The 15937-nt window shown below is 36.5% G+C and overlaps 2 protein-coding genes across 3 annotated transcripts in view; both read right to left on the bottom strand.

Moving 5' to 3' along the window:
* Window positions 1–540, bottom strand: part of vsig10l2 (V-set and immunoglobulin domain containing 10 like 2) — a 23016-nt gene extending 22476 nt beyond the window's left edge. Inside the window, exon 1 of the mRNA XM_016672890.1 lies at window positions 225–540. Within this exon, the coding sequence (XP_016528376.1) occupies window positions 225–294 (70 nt within the window). The 5' untranslated portion in view covers window positions 295–540. The remainder of the gene's footprint in view (window positions 1–224) is intronic.
* A 1267-nt stretch (window positions 541–1807) lies between these two features.
* The window catches only part of nectin1a (nectin cell adhesion molecule 1a), a 16969-nt gene continuing 2839 nt past the window's right edge, over window positions 1808–15937 (bottom strand). The window contains exons 1-10 of one of the 2 annotated variants that reach the window (XM_016673828.1): window positions 11692–12191; window positions 8235–8347; window positions 7513–7771; window positions 7183–7300; window positions 6721–6902; window positions 5914–6031; window positions 4084–4235; window positions 3655–3787; window positions 3484–3544; window positions 1808–2737 (exon numbers count right to left, since the gene is read on the bottom strand). In XM_016673828.1, coding sequence (XP_016529314.1) covers window positions 2420–2737; window positions 3484–3544; window positions 3655–3787; window positions 4084–4235; window positions 5914–6031; window positions 6721–6902; window positions 7183–7300; window positions 7513–7771; window positions 8235–8324 — 1431 coding nt within the window. In that variant the 5' untranslated portion in view covers window positions 8325–8347; window positions 11692–12191 and the 3' untranslated portion in view covers window positions 1808–2419. Of the gene's footprint in view, window positions 2738–3483; window positions 3545–3654; window positions 3788–4083; window positions 4236–5913; window positions 6032–6720; window positions 6903–7182; window positions 7301–7512; window positions 7772–8234; window positions 8348–11691; window positions 12192–15937 lie in introns of those variants that run through there. The other variant, XM_007556466.2, reaches the window with a different exon arrangement.

Raw genomic sequence — 15937 nt, 5'->3', positions numbered from 1 at the left:
TATATATATATATATATATATAAGCTTATAGGTTTGAGTCTCTGTATATGCTACAGACATTTAGCATTAGTTTTGTTCCCTACACTACAAATGTGTACCATAGTATTACTTTTTAGTCATGAGTAAACTAAAAAAGAATAGCATACGAACTTAAACAGATTTGATCTTTTGCAGTTGTGAAATTACATGACAGAGACAGATATATAGATAAATAAAACCCTTACCGCATGTTGCTAAAACTAATAAACTTGTTGAAAGAAATATAAATTCCACCTCTAGCACTCGGGCCACCATTGTATCATGATGATTCTTAGTCCAGCAAGAAGTTTAATCCAAAAAATGGGGAAGACATTGAAGGTTGAAGCTTACGGACACCAAAAAGAAAATCCACTTTCTAGTACATCCTTTCTGCACTAGAATTGTGTTTCTTTGTCTCTCCAGTCCAAATTATTTTTCATGATTGCTGAAGGCACAAAGACTAAATTTAAAAACTTGATTTTGCCTCGTCAAGTCTTGGTTTTCCTTTACTCTGCCCGTCTTTCCTCCTTTCTTTTCCTTCAGGGTTAGAATAACACGGGGATTGCAAGCTCATCTATTATGCAAGACATTTGCATGGGTGAGCGGCTCAGACTTCCACACACACATACTCATGCATAAATGCACATACCTGCACATTACCTAACACAAGCAGGGTGGTTTGGGGCAAACATTCAAAGTTTTACCTGAATAATTAGGAATCCAACTGGATTAAAATCTATATCATAAACACATACAAACATGAATTAAACATCTGAAAAGGCACATTCTTTAAGGATGCACAAAGAAACTTAAATTTAGTTTAAATTACAAAGATGTTTCCAATACACAATACAATAGATCACGATAAATTATAGTCAATCTCAACAAAACAAACTATTTTAGTAATAGTTACTATTTATTTGACGTGCATTTCAACCCCCTTTTCTCTGACAGTCCTAAAAAAAATCTAGCTTGATAAATAGTCTTTTTTGTGTGAGTTATTCTTCAGTCTTAAACTTACATCTTATTTATTTTATAAAATCATGTCAGAATTTTTTTTAAACTGGAGTTTAGCAATTCATTGTTGAATCCGTCATCAGTAAGTGAAGCGTTCACCACAAATACAAACCTTTCTAGACATGCTACAGTAATGGCAGCATTAAACTCCCCACATCTCTGATGTGTTCTTGATGCAACAGTCTTTTACCATCTCTGTTACCTGTCAGATATTCTACCAGCGATTCCAACAACATCATATAAGTCAGATGTTGCTCCAACAAGAAGGAAACCTTAACAACAGATGCAGGGTGACAAGGTATTCAGGAATTATTGCAAAGCATGGTTAACCTTTGGGTGGGGTGACAATGTTAAACTATGCATTAGCAACAAAGGAGACATTTTTACACAAACCCTCTGAAAGTCTTCCAAGGTCTTTAAACCTTCAACCGTTCAAAAGAAAAACTGACCATCAATATTCTAAGGAAAAAAGTTAACGATAAATGCAGCAAAACTGCCTGGTAGTTTAAAAAGTTGAACACAAACATTATTAATAATCTGAGTTACAAGATAAGCAGAGATTTATCTAAGCTCTCTAGTTTCCCACTCAGACAGAAAAGGAACCCGTATTCTCTTTGCGCAGAAACGCTCCAGCCTGTAATCTTATTAGACCTCAAGGCCCGCAACTCAGTTTCTGTCAGCAATTAAAGAACATTGTTCAAGCTTGAACAGCATGTTGACAGCATGTTTGATGATTGTATTGAGTTGATTGTTTCACCTAAAACCAAAGCCATAAATTGTTCATGTGATCATTTTTATTTATTTGCTAAAATTTTCAACATTCATCCAACAACACCAGGTATTAACAATAGACCATCACTTTCATAAACTCCCTTGGAATATAAAGATTTTTTTTCTCTTCATTACAAAGAACAAACCGTAAAAGATACAAAATACAAGCACAGAAGTACGGTAGACCATGAGACAATGCCAAAACCTTACATAAAAGGATTGTAACTAAGTACAACAGGAAAACAGTGTGTCACCAGAAAACACAGGAATTGATGTAAATTGATGATAAATGTTTTTCTTTTTCTTTCTTTTTTATAAAAACCATATTGATGCGGATAAAGCAAGGAGAGTAAACAACATCAAGGTAATCCTTTCATCTTGATTATTTTTTTTTTAACATTGTTCTTTCAAACAGGCGTTCTCTAGCCTAAACGTTGAATACGGAGCACAAGATTCCCTTTGAACATTAAATTAAGACAAAGAAAGACATAGCAAGAGTGAAGTCCAGCAACAAAATGTTCAATGTCCTCAGATGTCCACAGTGCAGATCTGCTGCCTGATAGTCCATCTAGCTTCAAATAAGGTTCACCAAACCTTTCCTAAAGATGCCGCTTCAGACGTACTGCTCTTTGGGGAAAGTATATGGCCCCACTCCAGGCGGAGGAGATGACAAACCCGGCACAGAGGGGTATTTAAAGACGGCTGTGGTGTGCGTCGGTGGAGCAAAAGTGTTTTTTGACGGGGTGCTGGCACTGCTGGTGCCCAAAACAGGCATCGTTTGTGAAGGGTGGTAGGGCTGCTGGGGTAGAAATGAAAGAGGAGGGTTGATCGGTGGGGAGTAGGGTTCTGGATAATCCTCCTTGTTACAGGCGAGTCTGTAGCTCACGTAGTCAGCTGTGTTTGGAAGTTCCTCATAAAAGCGTCCAGCATGCTGCAGAGAAGCAAAATGTTAAAAGTCAAAAACCCATCATCTGTGCTGTTTTTCTTTTGATTGATAGTGGTGTTGTAGGAAACAGAGCTATTCTTGAGTTTAACCCATGTGAGATAAAAATTAACCCAGACATATCAAACACGACTCCAAAATCCTTTTGCAGAACTTTATAAACTACTTCAGAAACTTTAATGGAAAGAAACAAGAAATTTTGTCACAGGCCAACTCCACAGTGAACTAAAGCATTGAAATAAACATTAAAATAAAATAAAAAATACTAGCTGGTAAAGCTATTTACTTATTTCTTTCTTCTCTCAACAGAATGAAAAATGTGAATTTTATGGAACATAATGTCCTGTCACATCTGTAAACAATGTGTGTTGCTTGTGAGGCGCCACTGTTTTGTATAGTGTGTGTATATTAGGATTAAAGATGTAAAATTCAGTGTTCAGCAGCATTAGAACAGGGTATGACCTTTTACCTAGTGCTTTTTAAGGCAACTTCATGACAATAGTTAGAGTTTAGTAAGAGGTGTTTAATACGTGCAGCTGGAAAGAGCTTTGATTAATGTCCAAAATGGCTTTCCGTAATTTAACTTTTAGTAACATTTGAGTTTAGTGTTCTTTAACCTTTTTCTCCTCATAGAGCAACACAAAAAGGTAACATTACAGTATTGTTATAATATATAGCATAGACTGATTCAAAACCCTGAAATGTGAAAATTTCAAGCACAACATACGTGTTACCTGAATATCATCCGGTCTTTTTCTGATGGGTTGAGACAGTTTTCTGGATGGTGAGTCACCTCTGATCAAAACGCATTTGGGAGAGAAAGTAAAACATGTAAAAATGAATGGGATTAATCGCCTTGAGAAAAAACAACTAAAATGTAATAATCTGAGATTACGTTTACATACAAGGAGCTGTCTTTTCTAGTTCTTATTTTGAGCACCAGGACTGTGATAGTAATGCCCATCAGGACGCCAGCAGCCAGTAATAAGGCGATCACACTGATGACGTCTCCTGTTGCAATCTGGGGCAGAGGCTTTTCTGCAAGAACAGCAGGTAGAAAAGTAAAGTTAGAAAATAAAAGTCCAATTCAAAATTCAAAAATGTAAATAAAAATGCTTATACTTAATATTAAAATACGCATTTCCACTAAGTCAGTGTAACATCTTTACACCCGGCCTCATGCAAACCCAAAACAGTGTGCCTCTGAAACTTCTTCAAGAACTTTTTTTTTTTCTTTTTTGCCAGTTAATTTGTACATTTAAATATATCATAGTTTTTAAAGGGCCTAAAAGTAACAAATCAACTGAATAAGAGACGTACTCTAGCTACCTTACCTAAAACGCTGACCTCGACAAAGGCAGAGCTGGTCCCGATGCTGTTGGTCGCGTCACACACGTATGTCCCTTGGACCTCGTATGTGATGGGGCCTTTAAACAGGAGGACGTTGTCTCGGATTTCGACATTGCTCGGAATGGAGTTGTTAACCCTGCAGTCGCAAAAAACATATCAAAAAATGCAAGGTGAGCATAAAAGCTGGTCTTTAGTTAGCCGATGTTGCCTTTAGTTTCAATTTAGAGTAGTATTTAAAAGTGTTAGTTTAAATAAATAAGGAAATGATCTGACCCAGAGCCTCCTGCAAATTCAAATTTCTATTTATCTTGTGTTGGAAATATTAGTTTAATTATGCTAGTTTTAATCCTAGCTTTAAGTTTAGAGCATGTTGAAATATTAGACAGATCCTGATTGTATTAAGTAGGCCCCAGTTTAGGTTAGATTTATACTCATAGTTTAATCACTATATAACTTAATCAGTAGAACATTTTTTCTTGATCCCAATTTCATTATAATTAGTCTAATCAGTATTTTTTTTATATTAGATCTCATTCTTAAGAGTGTATAAGTCATATATTCATCTGAAAATGTTTTAGTTCATTATGACCAAAGAACTAGGAAGCTAATTAGAAAATATTGAGTGTAACATATGTTTTGGTATTGAAGCTGCTCATGTCTGTTTTATAAGAGTTTGAAGATATTATATGAAGCGTGTGCCAATTTTTATAATCAAAATCTGCTGTTTGATGCCCTGGGTCAGAGGAGAGGTCAGGAGAGCTCTGTGCGGTTCTGGAACCAGTTTGAGGCAGTTTGAAATGAGAAACACAGATAGCTGGTAAACTTTGGTCCCACTTTCTTGAGTAAAATGTTTCTGTATGAAAATGAACACATCTATTGTTCCTGCCTTGGGAAAATGCGGAGGGAGGATGGCTTAGGCAGCGATGAATTCATCCCTTGGCCTTGGTAAACACCTGCATGGTCTCTGACGTGCAAACAGCAACATTACGAGCTGTTGGAGACCACCTCTAAACGTTACATTAGAGCACACCAGAAAGTAGAAACAGGCCTGGATATAAAAGTAATTGAGCTAAAACAGCTAATCAGATCACTGGGGTGGAACCGTCTTAACACACAGTGGTCTCCGAAGGCACGTCTTCGTATTTTTGTATTTTTCTAAGGTAATTAATTTCTTCTTTGTGGCTTTGGTTTCTGATGATTATGTCGAGCTGTTGATGTGATTTCATGCACTTGATTGTTTTGAATAACATTCTGGATGATTGTGAAGTTGAACAGTGACTGCTGTCTTTGCGGTTTCACTTTTACACACAACATTAACGGACCAGGGGAGACGAGGTAACAACGAGCAACAGGAAGCAAATATCTCATTTCTCAACACTTGGTGTTTACATTTTCCAGTGGAAGTCTTCAACATGACTTAGTCAAGAAAACTATAACCAGGGTAATGCTAATGGAAATTTTATTTAAAGGCAAAAACATGCAGGAAGGCTCAAAGCCGTAATTTTGGATATTCTGTTATTTTTAAATAAAGAGATTCCTCCATCTGTCCAACTAATCAACAACATGATAACCAAATTAAGTTGTGAGATAGATTAGTTGAGGTTATTTTGATTTTACTGAAGCTGAGAAAATAAATAGACTTCCCCATAATAACCCATGAGTATTCTGAAAAGTTAATCTCATACTCCACATTGTTTTCTTCCATCGCATCACTATACCTGTGATGTCAGGTAAATATATCCTGGCATTAATCTGGTAAAGAAACAAGTTTGATTGCTCAAAGAAAAGCTAAATCTGTGTAAGTGAACACTTACAGCCTCCACTGGTACAAAGAGACGACCGGATTGGCGTCGGCTTGGCAGCTCAACTGGACGTTCTCTCTGTTCAGATACCAGTTCCCATCAAAACCATCAATCATCACATTGGGCTCATCTAGAGAAGAAGAAGAAGCAATATCAGTTTTTTTTATTTTTATCGTAACGCAACCTTAGTTTGCATTAGTTTCAATGCTTGCAAATACGTCAAAATGCCCTGACTTTTTGAAATACTGATTAAGAAGATCTGCCATGTGAAGTTTGTCAGTAACCACAATATTATCTGATTTGATAGCTAATAGTGGGTCATTAATTTTCCAACTGCTTAGCTATTTTCCAGAATAAATGGGAATTTGAATTGCACCTGTGTTGCTCCTTGACATAATGCCTCAGTTGCCTTATTTCTAAATTGTTGAAAAGAAAGTCTCATTATAATTCAGATTTTCTGGGTTTTTTTGTTTGGTTTTTTTGGTTGGTTTTTTTTGGGCCTTAACTGTAAGGCCAGGTCTTGGTCTTACAGCTTAGACCAAGCGTGCCACAGATTCTTTACTGTGGTACGCTTATAAATAAAGTAACTTGATAGAATGGCCCTTAAAAACGCAAAATGATCACTATTATAATTTTAAAAAGTGCCAGGAGAATACACATAGGAAGAATTTGTTAAGATTACGTCAATCAGTGATTCTTTGTCTGGTCTTTTTGAGTCATTCAGTGTTAGTTGGGATTCAATTTGGTGAAGATTTAGAAAATTACACTGGAGCAGAACAGAACATCTGTTATATTTTGTGCTTGTCACGAATGACTTACACTGGATATCAAGAGTGACACTGTCTGTGTAGACCTCCTCATTGTAAGTGGTGACGCAGGTCAGTGTCTCCCGGTGGGTTTCCCTGCTGGGGACTAAAATGTAGTCGCTCTGAACGGTGAACGTCCCGTCTGAGTTGATGTACTCTCGGGTGGTCACTTCTCCAGGCACCCTTGTCTCCCACCTGTTCCCGCACACAAGACAGACAAACCTCTAAAGACTTGCCCTTTAAATAGCAGTAAAGCTGCTTAGAAAACCACGTATCATTTCCCTTCCACTTCATATTTAAGACACTACCTCGAAACAATAATTTGTGTTGGTCTATCACAATGACAAAAAATGGAGTTCATAGTTTGTTTGTTTCTTAGAAAATGTGAAAAGGTTCTAGGAGTATGAACACTTTGGTGAAACACTGTGCATTTCTACAAAAGGAAAGGTTAATTTGAACATAAATACAGACAAACCTAATTGTTCCAGGTGGCTTTCCATTGGCGGAGATGCAGGTGGCCACTGGAGTTTTTAGATTTGATGAACGAGCCACGAGTGTGGGCGTGGACAAACTCATCTGGGTTGTTGGGCGAACTGAAGAAATATAAATGTTAATATTCAGTAATGGTGCACACATGTCTGTCAGTCAACGACTTTTAAGTAAAAAGTTGTTGAGTATACAAGGATTATATACAATAATAACTATTTATGCTTAGAGAATCCACCAAAAATATCCAAATACAAAGTTTTACCCTTCAAAATAATAGCGTTTTACACTCTGAAAGGCCACTCAGTCGTGCTCTCACCGTAGACGGTGAGGTTTACGGTGTTCTCTCGGTTCCCTGCAGGGAACGTCGTGTATTCACAGATGTAAGTAGCCTCATCAGAAAGGCGGAGCGAAGAAAAGACGATGGTCGTGTCCTCCAACGTCGGAGTTCGCCGTCTGACTGCCGCGTTCTTGAAGGTAACGCGGTCCCTGTAAGGAGGGGCCACAGACACACCCAGCGATGGATTTGCGATCGCCACATTCTGCTTGGAGCCGTTCGCCAGTTTCTGCCACGTTACCTTGAGAAATTGAGACAAAAAAAATGACTAGAGTCGAACAGAAATTCAAAAAAACTCTTTGACAAAAGTAAATAATAAATTATTGGTTTTCTCTGAAAAGGACTCATGGTTTTAATGTCTGTTACCTGAAGGGAATAATAATTTAAATGTTTGCTTCTCATTCAGTGTTTGTGTGTTTAGCTGAGTGTATTAACTGGACAGACCCTTAGAAAGAAAGCAAAACTAAAATGTTATTTCATTGGTGCAGAGCAGCGTAAGCCACCATAATCTGTGTTGATGACCCATTATTTAATTCACTACCTGCTGGTACTTTAAATGTTCTCCATCCATTATCTGAACACATTATTTAAATGTTCTCATTAATTTAAAATGTTACTTTAAGAGAAAATCCGTGACACTGTTTTTGAGGCATTTCATTTTAACATGTTTGTGACTCCATTAATCCAGCATTGTTGACGTATACCTGGGAGATTTTAACAGGTGGGTTACTGTTGATGAACCGGCAGCGAAGGTCCACCTTCGAGCCGACATATCCAGACTTCCCATCATCCATTTCCACTCTCTGACCGTTTACCTCTGCAAGCAAGCGAACAAACAAAACACAAAATGAAGATTTAGCTAATAAATTACTATAAAATTCACAGCATGCTTAACATGTGAGCTGAGCTATAAAAGGCGATGCATGTTGGCAGTGGTGCAGGTAAACTGCGCCCAAAGGCTGTGGATTAGCTGGAGGTATAAATAAGCAGGATTTGTTTAGTTACTCCTTCTACTGACTTACTGATCTCCTTTAACAAATCCACAGCAGAGCCTCGCCCACTGTACTGAGACAGTACAAGCATCACGTTTGTTTACTTGTGCCTGTCAGAATCAGTAGAAACAGCTCGCTGTTCAGTTTTTGTGATGGTGGATGGAATTTGTCCCAATTATGATGTGGGTTAAACAGCAAAGTGAACAGCGCTGAACAAAACACAGTGAAACAATTCCTGCCCTAATTCTCAGGCCTTAATGTTCACATTACTCACAAACATTTCCTGGCCACAATTACAACTTTTTACTGAATAAAACCCACTTTTTTTTTTTTCAGCGTTTCCCAAAGATCTCTTCTCACCCTGCGAGGTAACTAACCTCAAAAAGTGCCTCGTCTGCCAAGACCTGCGATGTAAATAGCTATTTTAATCCATGTAATCCACACCATCATTTAATGGGCTCTTCCTGCGCACGTCTAAACAGCAAGCTCCGCATTTCCCTACTATTACTATTGCATTGTGGGTGTATCTTTTAGATAGTTTAATCAACAAACATACAAATGGGAATTATTTGTATAAGCTTGGAGAAACACAATAAGACAGATAAAGATACAAATTAAACATTTCAACTCTTGTTACAGTGTGTTCAAATAAATGTCCCATTAGTTCTTAATGTAACAAATCATGACTTTTTATTTTAGGTTTGTTTTTTGTTTTTTTTTATTTTGATAGTTTTGAGAAAATCTTTTGACAAGCACAAATAAAAAGTGCATTTATTTGACCCATATAAAATGAAGTTGAATTTCATATTTCCATCTGTATTCATAGTGCCAGTCAAAAGTGTACATGCAACCACCATGGGAATAAATGTCACATTAATACAACAGCAAACAAATTCTGTGATATTTTGTAATAAAAGTATGAATTTATGGAGGATATAAATTGCTCTTTGTTTTGAACACATAAAGGATAATATTCTATTTTACTACTTATTTTTCACATATATGTATCTGTTAGAGCTCCGCTTAAGCTTTGCTTTATTAAATAAAACTCAAGTAATGTGACTAAAGTCTCTAACAATGGTAAATGGACTGAACTTATATAGCACTTTATCCAATCATTTTTGACCACTGAAAGCACTTTACACTAGAGTCACATTCACCCAATTGCACTCACAAACACACATTTATTCACTGACATGCAGCTTGGTAGGCAATTTGGGGTTGAGTGCCTTGCCCAGGGGCACATTGACATGTGGCAGGAGGAAGCTGAAATTGAACTGGCAACCTTCTGATTACAAGATGACTACTCTACCCACAGAGCCACAGTCGCCCCAATATGTCACAAAACAATGACATATTTTTGTTTGTTTGTTGTTGAGCTGACGAGTTGAAATTCAGCTCACATTGGAAGATAAAAGCTTTTGTAAGTTAATTTAATTTCTCTACTTTTGACAGATTTCAGTACTGATGCACATCTTTAACTGGGATACAAACACGTCATAATTCTGAGCGTCAGTAGATTAGCCTGCCATGATTAATCACAAGCGAACAGAAATACACACGTCATATTGAATAAATTAATGTATGTAAGGCTAATTTCTTAGATCGATCTCAGACAGAAAGCAAGTATTAAACATAGTTTTAATTGAGCTGAGCATTTATTAAAAAGATTTTTCTTAATTGTTCTGATGCAAAATGATAATCTTAAATATAATTTATTAGCTGTAAGGTCAAAATCATCATAACAGAAATGAAAGCTTGAAAGCATCAGTCTGTCTGTAGTTAATATGTGTAATTTATTTCACTTAGTGAATGAATTAATGGGATATAACTGAACTTTTCAAGTATATTCTAATTTATGGAATCAAAGCTCAATGTATTTAGTGAAATGCACTGAAATGTAATGTATTTCAATAGTGATTGAAATGTCTGCAGCACTGGGAGCAGTGGGATTTAGGAAATTAAAATGCATATCAGAAAATTCAGTCCATCTGCTGCTCTACATCTGACATATGGATGTCCAGAAACTGAACCTCGTGACTCGGCCTAAAGCTCAGAGTAACTAACGACGGTTTCTAGCTTATCTGCAGGCTATGTTAACTACTTCTTAATTGGAAACTACTGCCATCACTCCACCAATGTTTACGTTTAGCTAAACAATGCTAGTATTGTTTAAAATCGGAGAAAAATAGCAATTAAAGTGTTTAAACCATTTAAAATCAATTTCATTTTGCAATCTAGCCTGAAATCACTAAAAACCATGAACTGACTCTACCACAACTTTTTGTTATTTAGATAGTCCGATACATTTCCTATTCAGAAATGACACGGTATGTGGTTTATAATATATGTTAAGTGGGTAAAATAAGTGTTGGACTCATCATGTTTTTCTTCTGTTGGATTAAAAATGCACACCAGATCTCAGCAAAAACCCAAGTGATCCACACATTTACAAAGAAATCAAATCAGTCCATGAACTTAATAGGGAAAAAAGAGAGAGAAAGAGAGAGAGAGAGCAGCAGAGGGAGTTTAGAAATGCAGATGAAACCATTGCTATTAGTACAATTTGACCCTGAGCCTTTTTTTTTTATGGGAGTCACTTTGTTTTTTCCAGGTGTGGCACTCTCTGCAACCCTTTGGTAGTTTTCCAGCCCATAAGTTATTAAATCAGCTGATATTGATTTAATAATCCTCAGAATCCTTTCTGAATATTTTCTGGATTTGAATACTTCTTTTCCTTCACGTTTTATCAGAATTTCTTGTCTTGTTCAATTTTTTTTACCCATATTATTATCTGTGAAATAATTTGCTATAATTTCTGTTTATGTGTGAATTATTTAGGTTGTATCAATGATCTTGTTAGTTGCTCATATGTTCAAATATTTACCTTCTGTACGTGATACAGATACAGAGATAATACAATCTTAAAAGCTCAGAGTCCAAACTGAAAGTAAAATCTAGAGCTTTGTGAACTCTGATCTTTTTTGAATAATGTTTTTTCTTGTTTTAGATGACAAGAAAGACAAACAAGTTTAATAGTGTTTGCACAAGGCTGTAAATCTTTATCTTTATTTCATTTACCTTTATTAATAGTTTCATTTTAACAAAAAGGTGCTACGAGGTGCTTGAATATTTTGGAGACTGCAGGAAACATCGTGAGTTATCTTACACAAAAAATTCAATGAACAGATTTCCTGGTGTTTGCATCAAGTGTCATTTTCATCCTTCTCATCCTTCCCAGTCTGAAAAGATTATATATTTAGACCAAACAAACATGACAAAAATCCATCACAGCCTAATCCACTTCAAATAAATGTTGCCAGTAAATAAAATCTTCTCTGGAAATGCATTAAATCTATGTGAGCATGACCGGAAAAAATATGAAAGGCAGTACGGATGCAGTGTAGCACCTATTTACTGCGAGAAAACACTTGGTTACAGCATCGATATATATTACATATTAATGGTTTATAGCTTAACTTTTCACAAGTACGCTAGCTTTACTGAATAAAATGTAAATGCACGACATCATTTTGTTAATGGCTAGAAGAGGAGTTAAAATACGAAGTATGTGTAAAGTGTTTGGAAGCTGGATATAAACAGGCAAAATTATTGTTAGCCTTAAGGATCATTCTCAAACACAGCAAGAAAAAGTAAGTTTGATTAATTAATTTTCCCCAACTTTTCTTACATTTTAGAGACAGAAAAACAAATTGTATGCATGAAATATAAATAATATTCAAATTGTCATTCAGTATTTTCACAAGGAAGGTAAGAAAACTAAATATTTTTTTAATAAAAATAAGATTGGACTAGCAGTGTCAGTTATAAAAAATGATCTGCTGATTTGAATCGGCAGGCCTGGTTTTTTTTAAAGATTGGTGATTGATCAGAAAACTGCAGTCAGTGTAGTCCAGTGTGAATTCACACCATTTTAAATTCCATTATAATTGGTAAATCAGACTCAAATATTTCGCCATTAGATAAATAATCTACTTATCAATCTGAAGTGAATTATTTTATTTTATTTTTTGTTAAAAAAGTACCAAAATTTCTACTGACGTCTCTCAACTCACTTTAGAAACTTAGAGTGGATCTGGAGACTGCAGGTCGCTACGTCGTGTTTGGCACTGATGAACAAATTAGCGCTCCACTATAGAACAAACTAGAAGTCTCTAAAATCCCAACATTACTTACTAAGTAAAATTTGTCAAAAAATAATCAATGTATAACTGTGAAGAATATATATAAATATAGCAATATACATATTTTTTTTATTTTCTGGAGGAAAAGAAAATGTCAAAATAGTCTTTGCTTTTCATAACTTTCATGACTCTCCATCCAGACATCCGGATGGAGAGTCCGCCCTGATGACCTCTGCAATTGAGCTGATTAGGAGCTTAAACTGAGGCCAACACAAAGAAAGACTACCTTTCTGATAGATACAGAAAGCCTCGTTTCTCCACATCGCTCCCAGCTTCCTCGTTTCGATTGTGTCAGCTCGCATTCTTCTATTGTTTCTAGTATGGGAAATAACCTCATCATGTCAATAACGCATAAACAGGAGCATGCTGGCAAGAAAAGGGCTTGGGAACGAAGCACAACAATAGCAATACTGTTTCCCGCCTGAATGGGCAACATTTAGGAACAGTCAGAGCAACACAGCATGACGGCGGGGCTTTTTGTTAACATCCTGCACGGATATCCTGCATCTTTCTTTGCTGTTATTTTAAAAGCTAATTTTACCATTGAGTGTATGAATGAAACACTGAGGCAAGTGCAGGTGTTGTGGCTGAAAGTTGTTAAAAATACAACAAAAAGGTCACTTTACTGGGCAGTAAAAAAAAATCTCTCACCTGATATATAGTCCAGCTTCTATAAAACAAGATGTGACAGTAATTTCTGAGGTTTGTTTTGCTGGGTTATTGTAAATTGAGATTTGACAGGATAAAATCCACTCTAATAAAAAGAGGCGGAGTACACCCTGGAAGGTCGCCAGCCCATAATAACTTTTATTGTTATTTTCTTGGTGGATTGCTTAAAATACAATATGTCAAAATAAAAAATAAAAATAAAAATAAAACACTATCCCACTCCCTTTTATTCTTTTAGATGGTATCTAACATGCAACCTCTGTATCTCAGCCTCATCTGCTTTCAGTTTTACATTAAGATATCAGAGATATTTCTGTGTTTTTCTATCTTCCACAAACATTGCAGCTTAAGAGTATAGATCACGCTGTCATAAAAATCTGCTGCACAGTTGCAAAAGTATTAATCCTGTCCTCCAATCATCTCCTGTTTTAGCAAATTACTTCACTTTGAGTGAAATTGATGGGTTAGTAAATGGGACTGAAACAGAACAACAACCCACCTTATACTCTGTTTAAGGTCAGGGGTGAGATGCAATTTTAGTAATGTTTATATATTACTATTTTCAGGTAATGTCTACTTCTGTAAGCTGTTCTGTATCATACTTAACTATCCTCAAGAAGCCGCCTGTGACTCGGTTCCTAAGATAAGAAGACAGGTGATACTCTGGGTTTACAAGAACGAGACAAGATTTTAGAAATATTTGTTTTAACAAAACTACGACTCGTTTTTGTTTGTTTGTTTGTTTGTTTGTCACAAACAGAAAGAAAAACACAAATCTAATAGCTCACAGTTGTAAATTTGGCTTGTTTGACAAAACTGCAAACTTTTTTTGTCTCAAAATACTCTCCTCTTCAAAATGGTTTTCATTTTAAAATGTTGTCTGTAGTTCTACTTTTGCTAACCTTTTGCTCAAATGGATAAAAGACAAAAACAATGATGACATGTGATGGATCAAAAGATAAAAATAATTCACAGAAAGAGAGAGAGAGAAAGAGAAGAGGGCAGATTAACTGTTTAATCTTTCTGTCATAGAATCGGTGATTGATCGGGGATTACATGCCCCGTCTGCTTTTTGAGGTTTGTGATCAGGGACGCTGAAAAATCTGAAAACCGCAAAGGCCCATAGTACTTACAGTTCCTTGGCAAAAGTTGTCATATATTCTGGTGATTTATGGCGTTATGAACAAGTATTTCCCCCCTTATGCTTTTTGTTTTATTTCTATTTTTGTATCTTCGCCAGACTTAAATGTTTCAGATCACAAAACAAATTTTAATACTGAATATAGATGACCTGAATACATACAAACAGCAGTTTTCAAATGATGATTTCATTCATTGAGGGGGGAGAAAAGCTAAACCTGGACAGTGCTTGAGCTTAAGTTAATCAGGATTTTCTGGTAGAGAGTAAAATTCATGGTAACATTAAATACAGAAAGTCATCCGTGTCTCCATGTAAGTAGAGAAGCAAATCCAGACCAAAGTTACAGCCAGAATGTTTGACGTTTTATTTATTAAGTGATTTATCAGTTTTACAGATTCTACCATTCAGGCAAAAATCACTCCTGATGAAATAATTACTCAAACATTAACTCAGGTCTGTTATTAAAATTTGTTTTCAAAGAAAATTTTAACAAAAAAAAAAGAAAAGATCAAAAACAGAAGAAAACCGTATTGTAAAGCATTTTTCTCACAGTGCTGCATTGCCACTGAAATCATTTCTGCTCTTGTTTTTGATTGGAGTCAGTGCACACACGTGTCTTCACGCGTGTGTATGTGAGTTTATGTGGGTGCGTAATCTCTGTGGCAGGAACGTGGCGAGTACGCTTGGCCAGCGTTCAGTGGGCAGCTCACAGGATTATGGTGACTGCTGCGTGTGTGGCTGATACATAACATGAGAACTCAAAAGCCAAAAAGCAGACGGGATGAGGAGAAACGAAGAAAATACCCGGGGAGAAACATCACCAGACTGAGGGGGCTCTCAGGCAGAAAGATGGTTTCAATCTGCACACTCCGGAGAGAGTGGAGTACAAAAAAGAGGGAAACAAAAGGCAGAGCGGACAGAAGGAGCGTGTTTGTGCAGGATTATTTCTGTAGAGTAGCGTCTGTGTGTTCCAGCTGTGGGCAGTGGATTACGCAGAAATGCATGAGCCTGTCTGTTCGTCTCATTCAACCTTTTCTGCGTGCCTCCCTGCTGGGGATTTCAAAGTTTTAACGCAGGAGGAAAAACAAAATAATTGATTGTGATTGCACTCATCACTAATCGATGCCAGGTGGCCCCAGATCACACCGACCCGCTCCAAAACATCCACAGAAAAACCCAGCAGAAGCGAGCAGCCCTGGCAACAGTCTTGTTGTCACTTCCTGCACAGCTCTAATCCAACGCTGTGTCCTTCAACATGACAATCATATGGTACACGCTACTGATACGTATGAACATATGTACGCACAGCAGCAATCTACTGTCCAGCTTCCACAGAAAGCTTTTATTATTCTGAGAAAGGAAAGGGGGAAAAAAGCAATCAGAGCTGATGTTGCAACATC

Source organism: Poecilia formosa, unplaced genomic scaffold (genome assembly GCF_000485575.1).
Source record: "Poecilia formosa unplaced genomic scaffold, Poecilia_formosa-5.1.2 Scaffold3, whole genome shotgun sequence".
NCBI lineage: Eukaryota > Metazoa > Chordata > Actinopteri > Cyprinodontiformes > Poeciliidae > Poecilia > Poecilia formosa.
The sequence above is the reverse complement of the archived record's forward strand: the minus strand, read 5'-3'. Positions and strand labels throughout refer to the sequence as shown.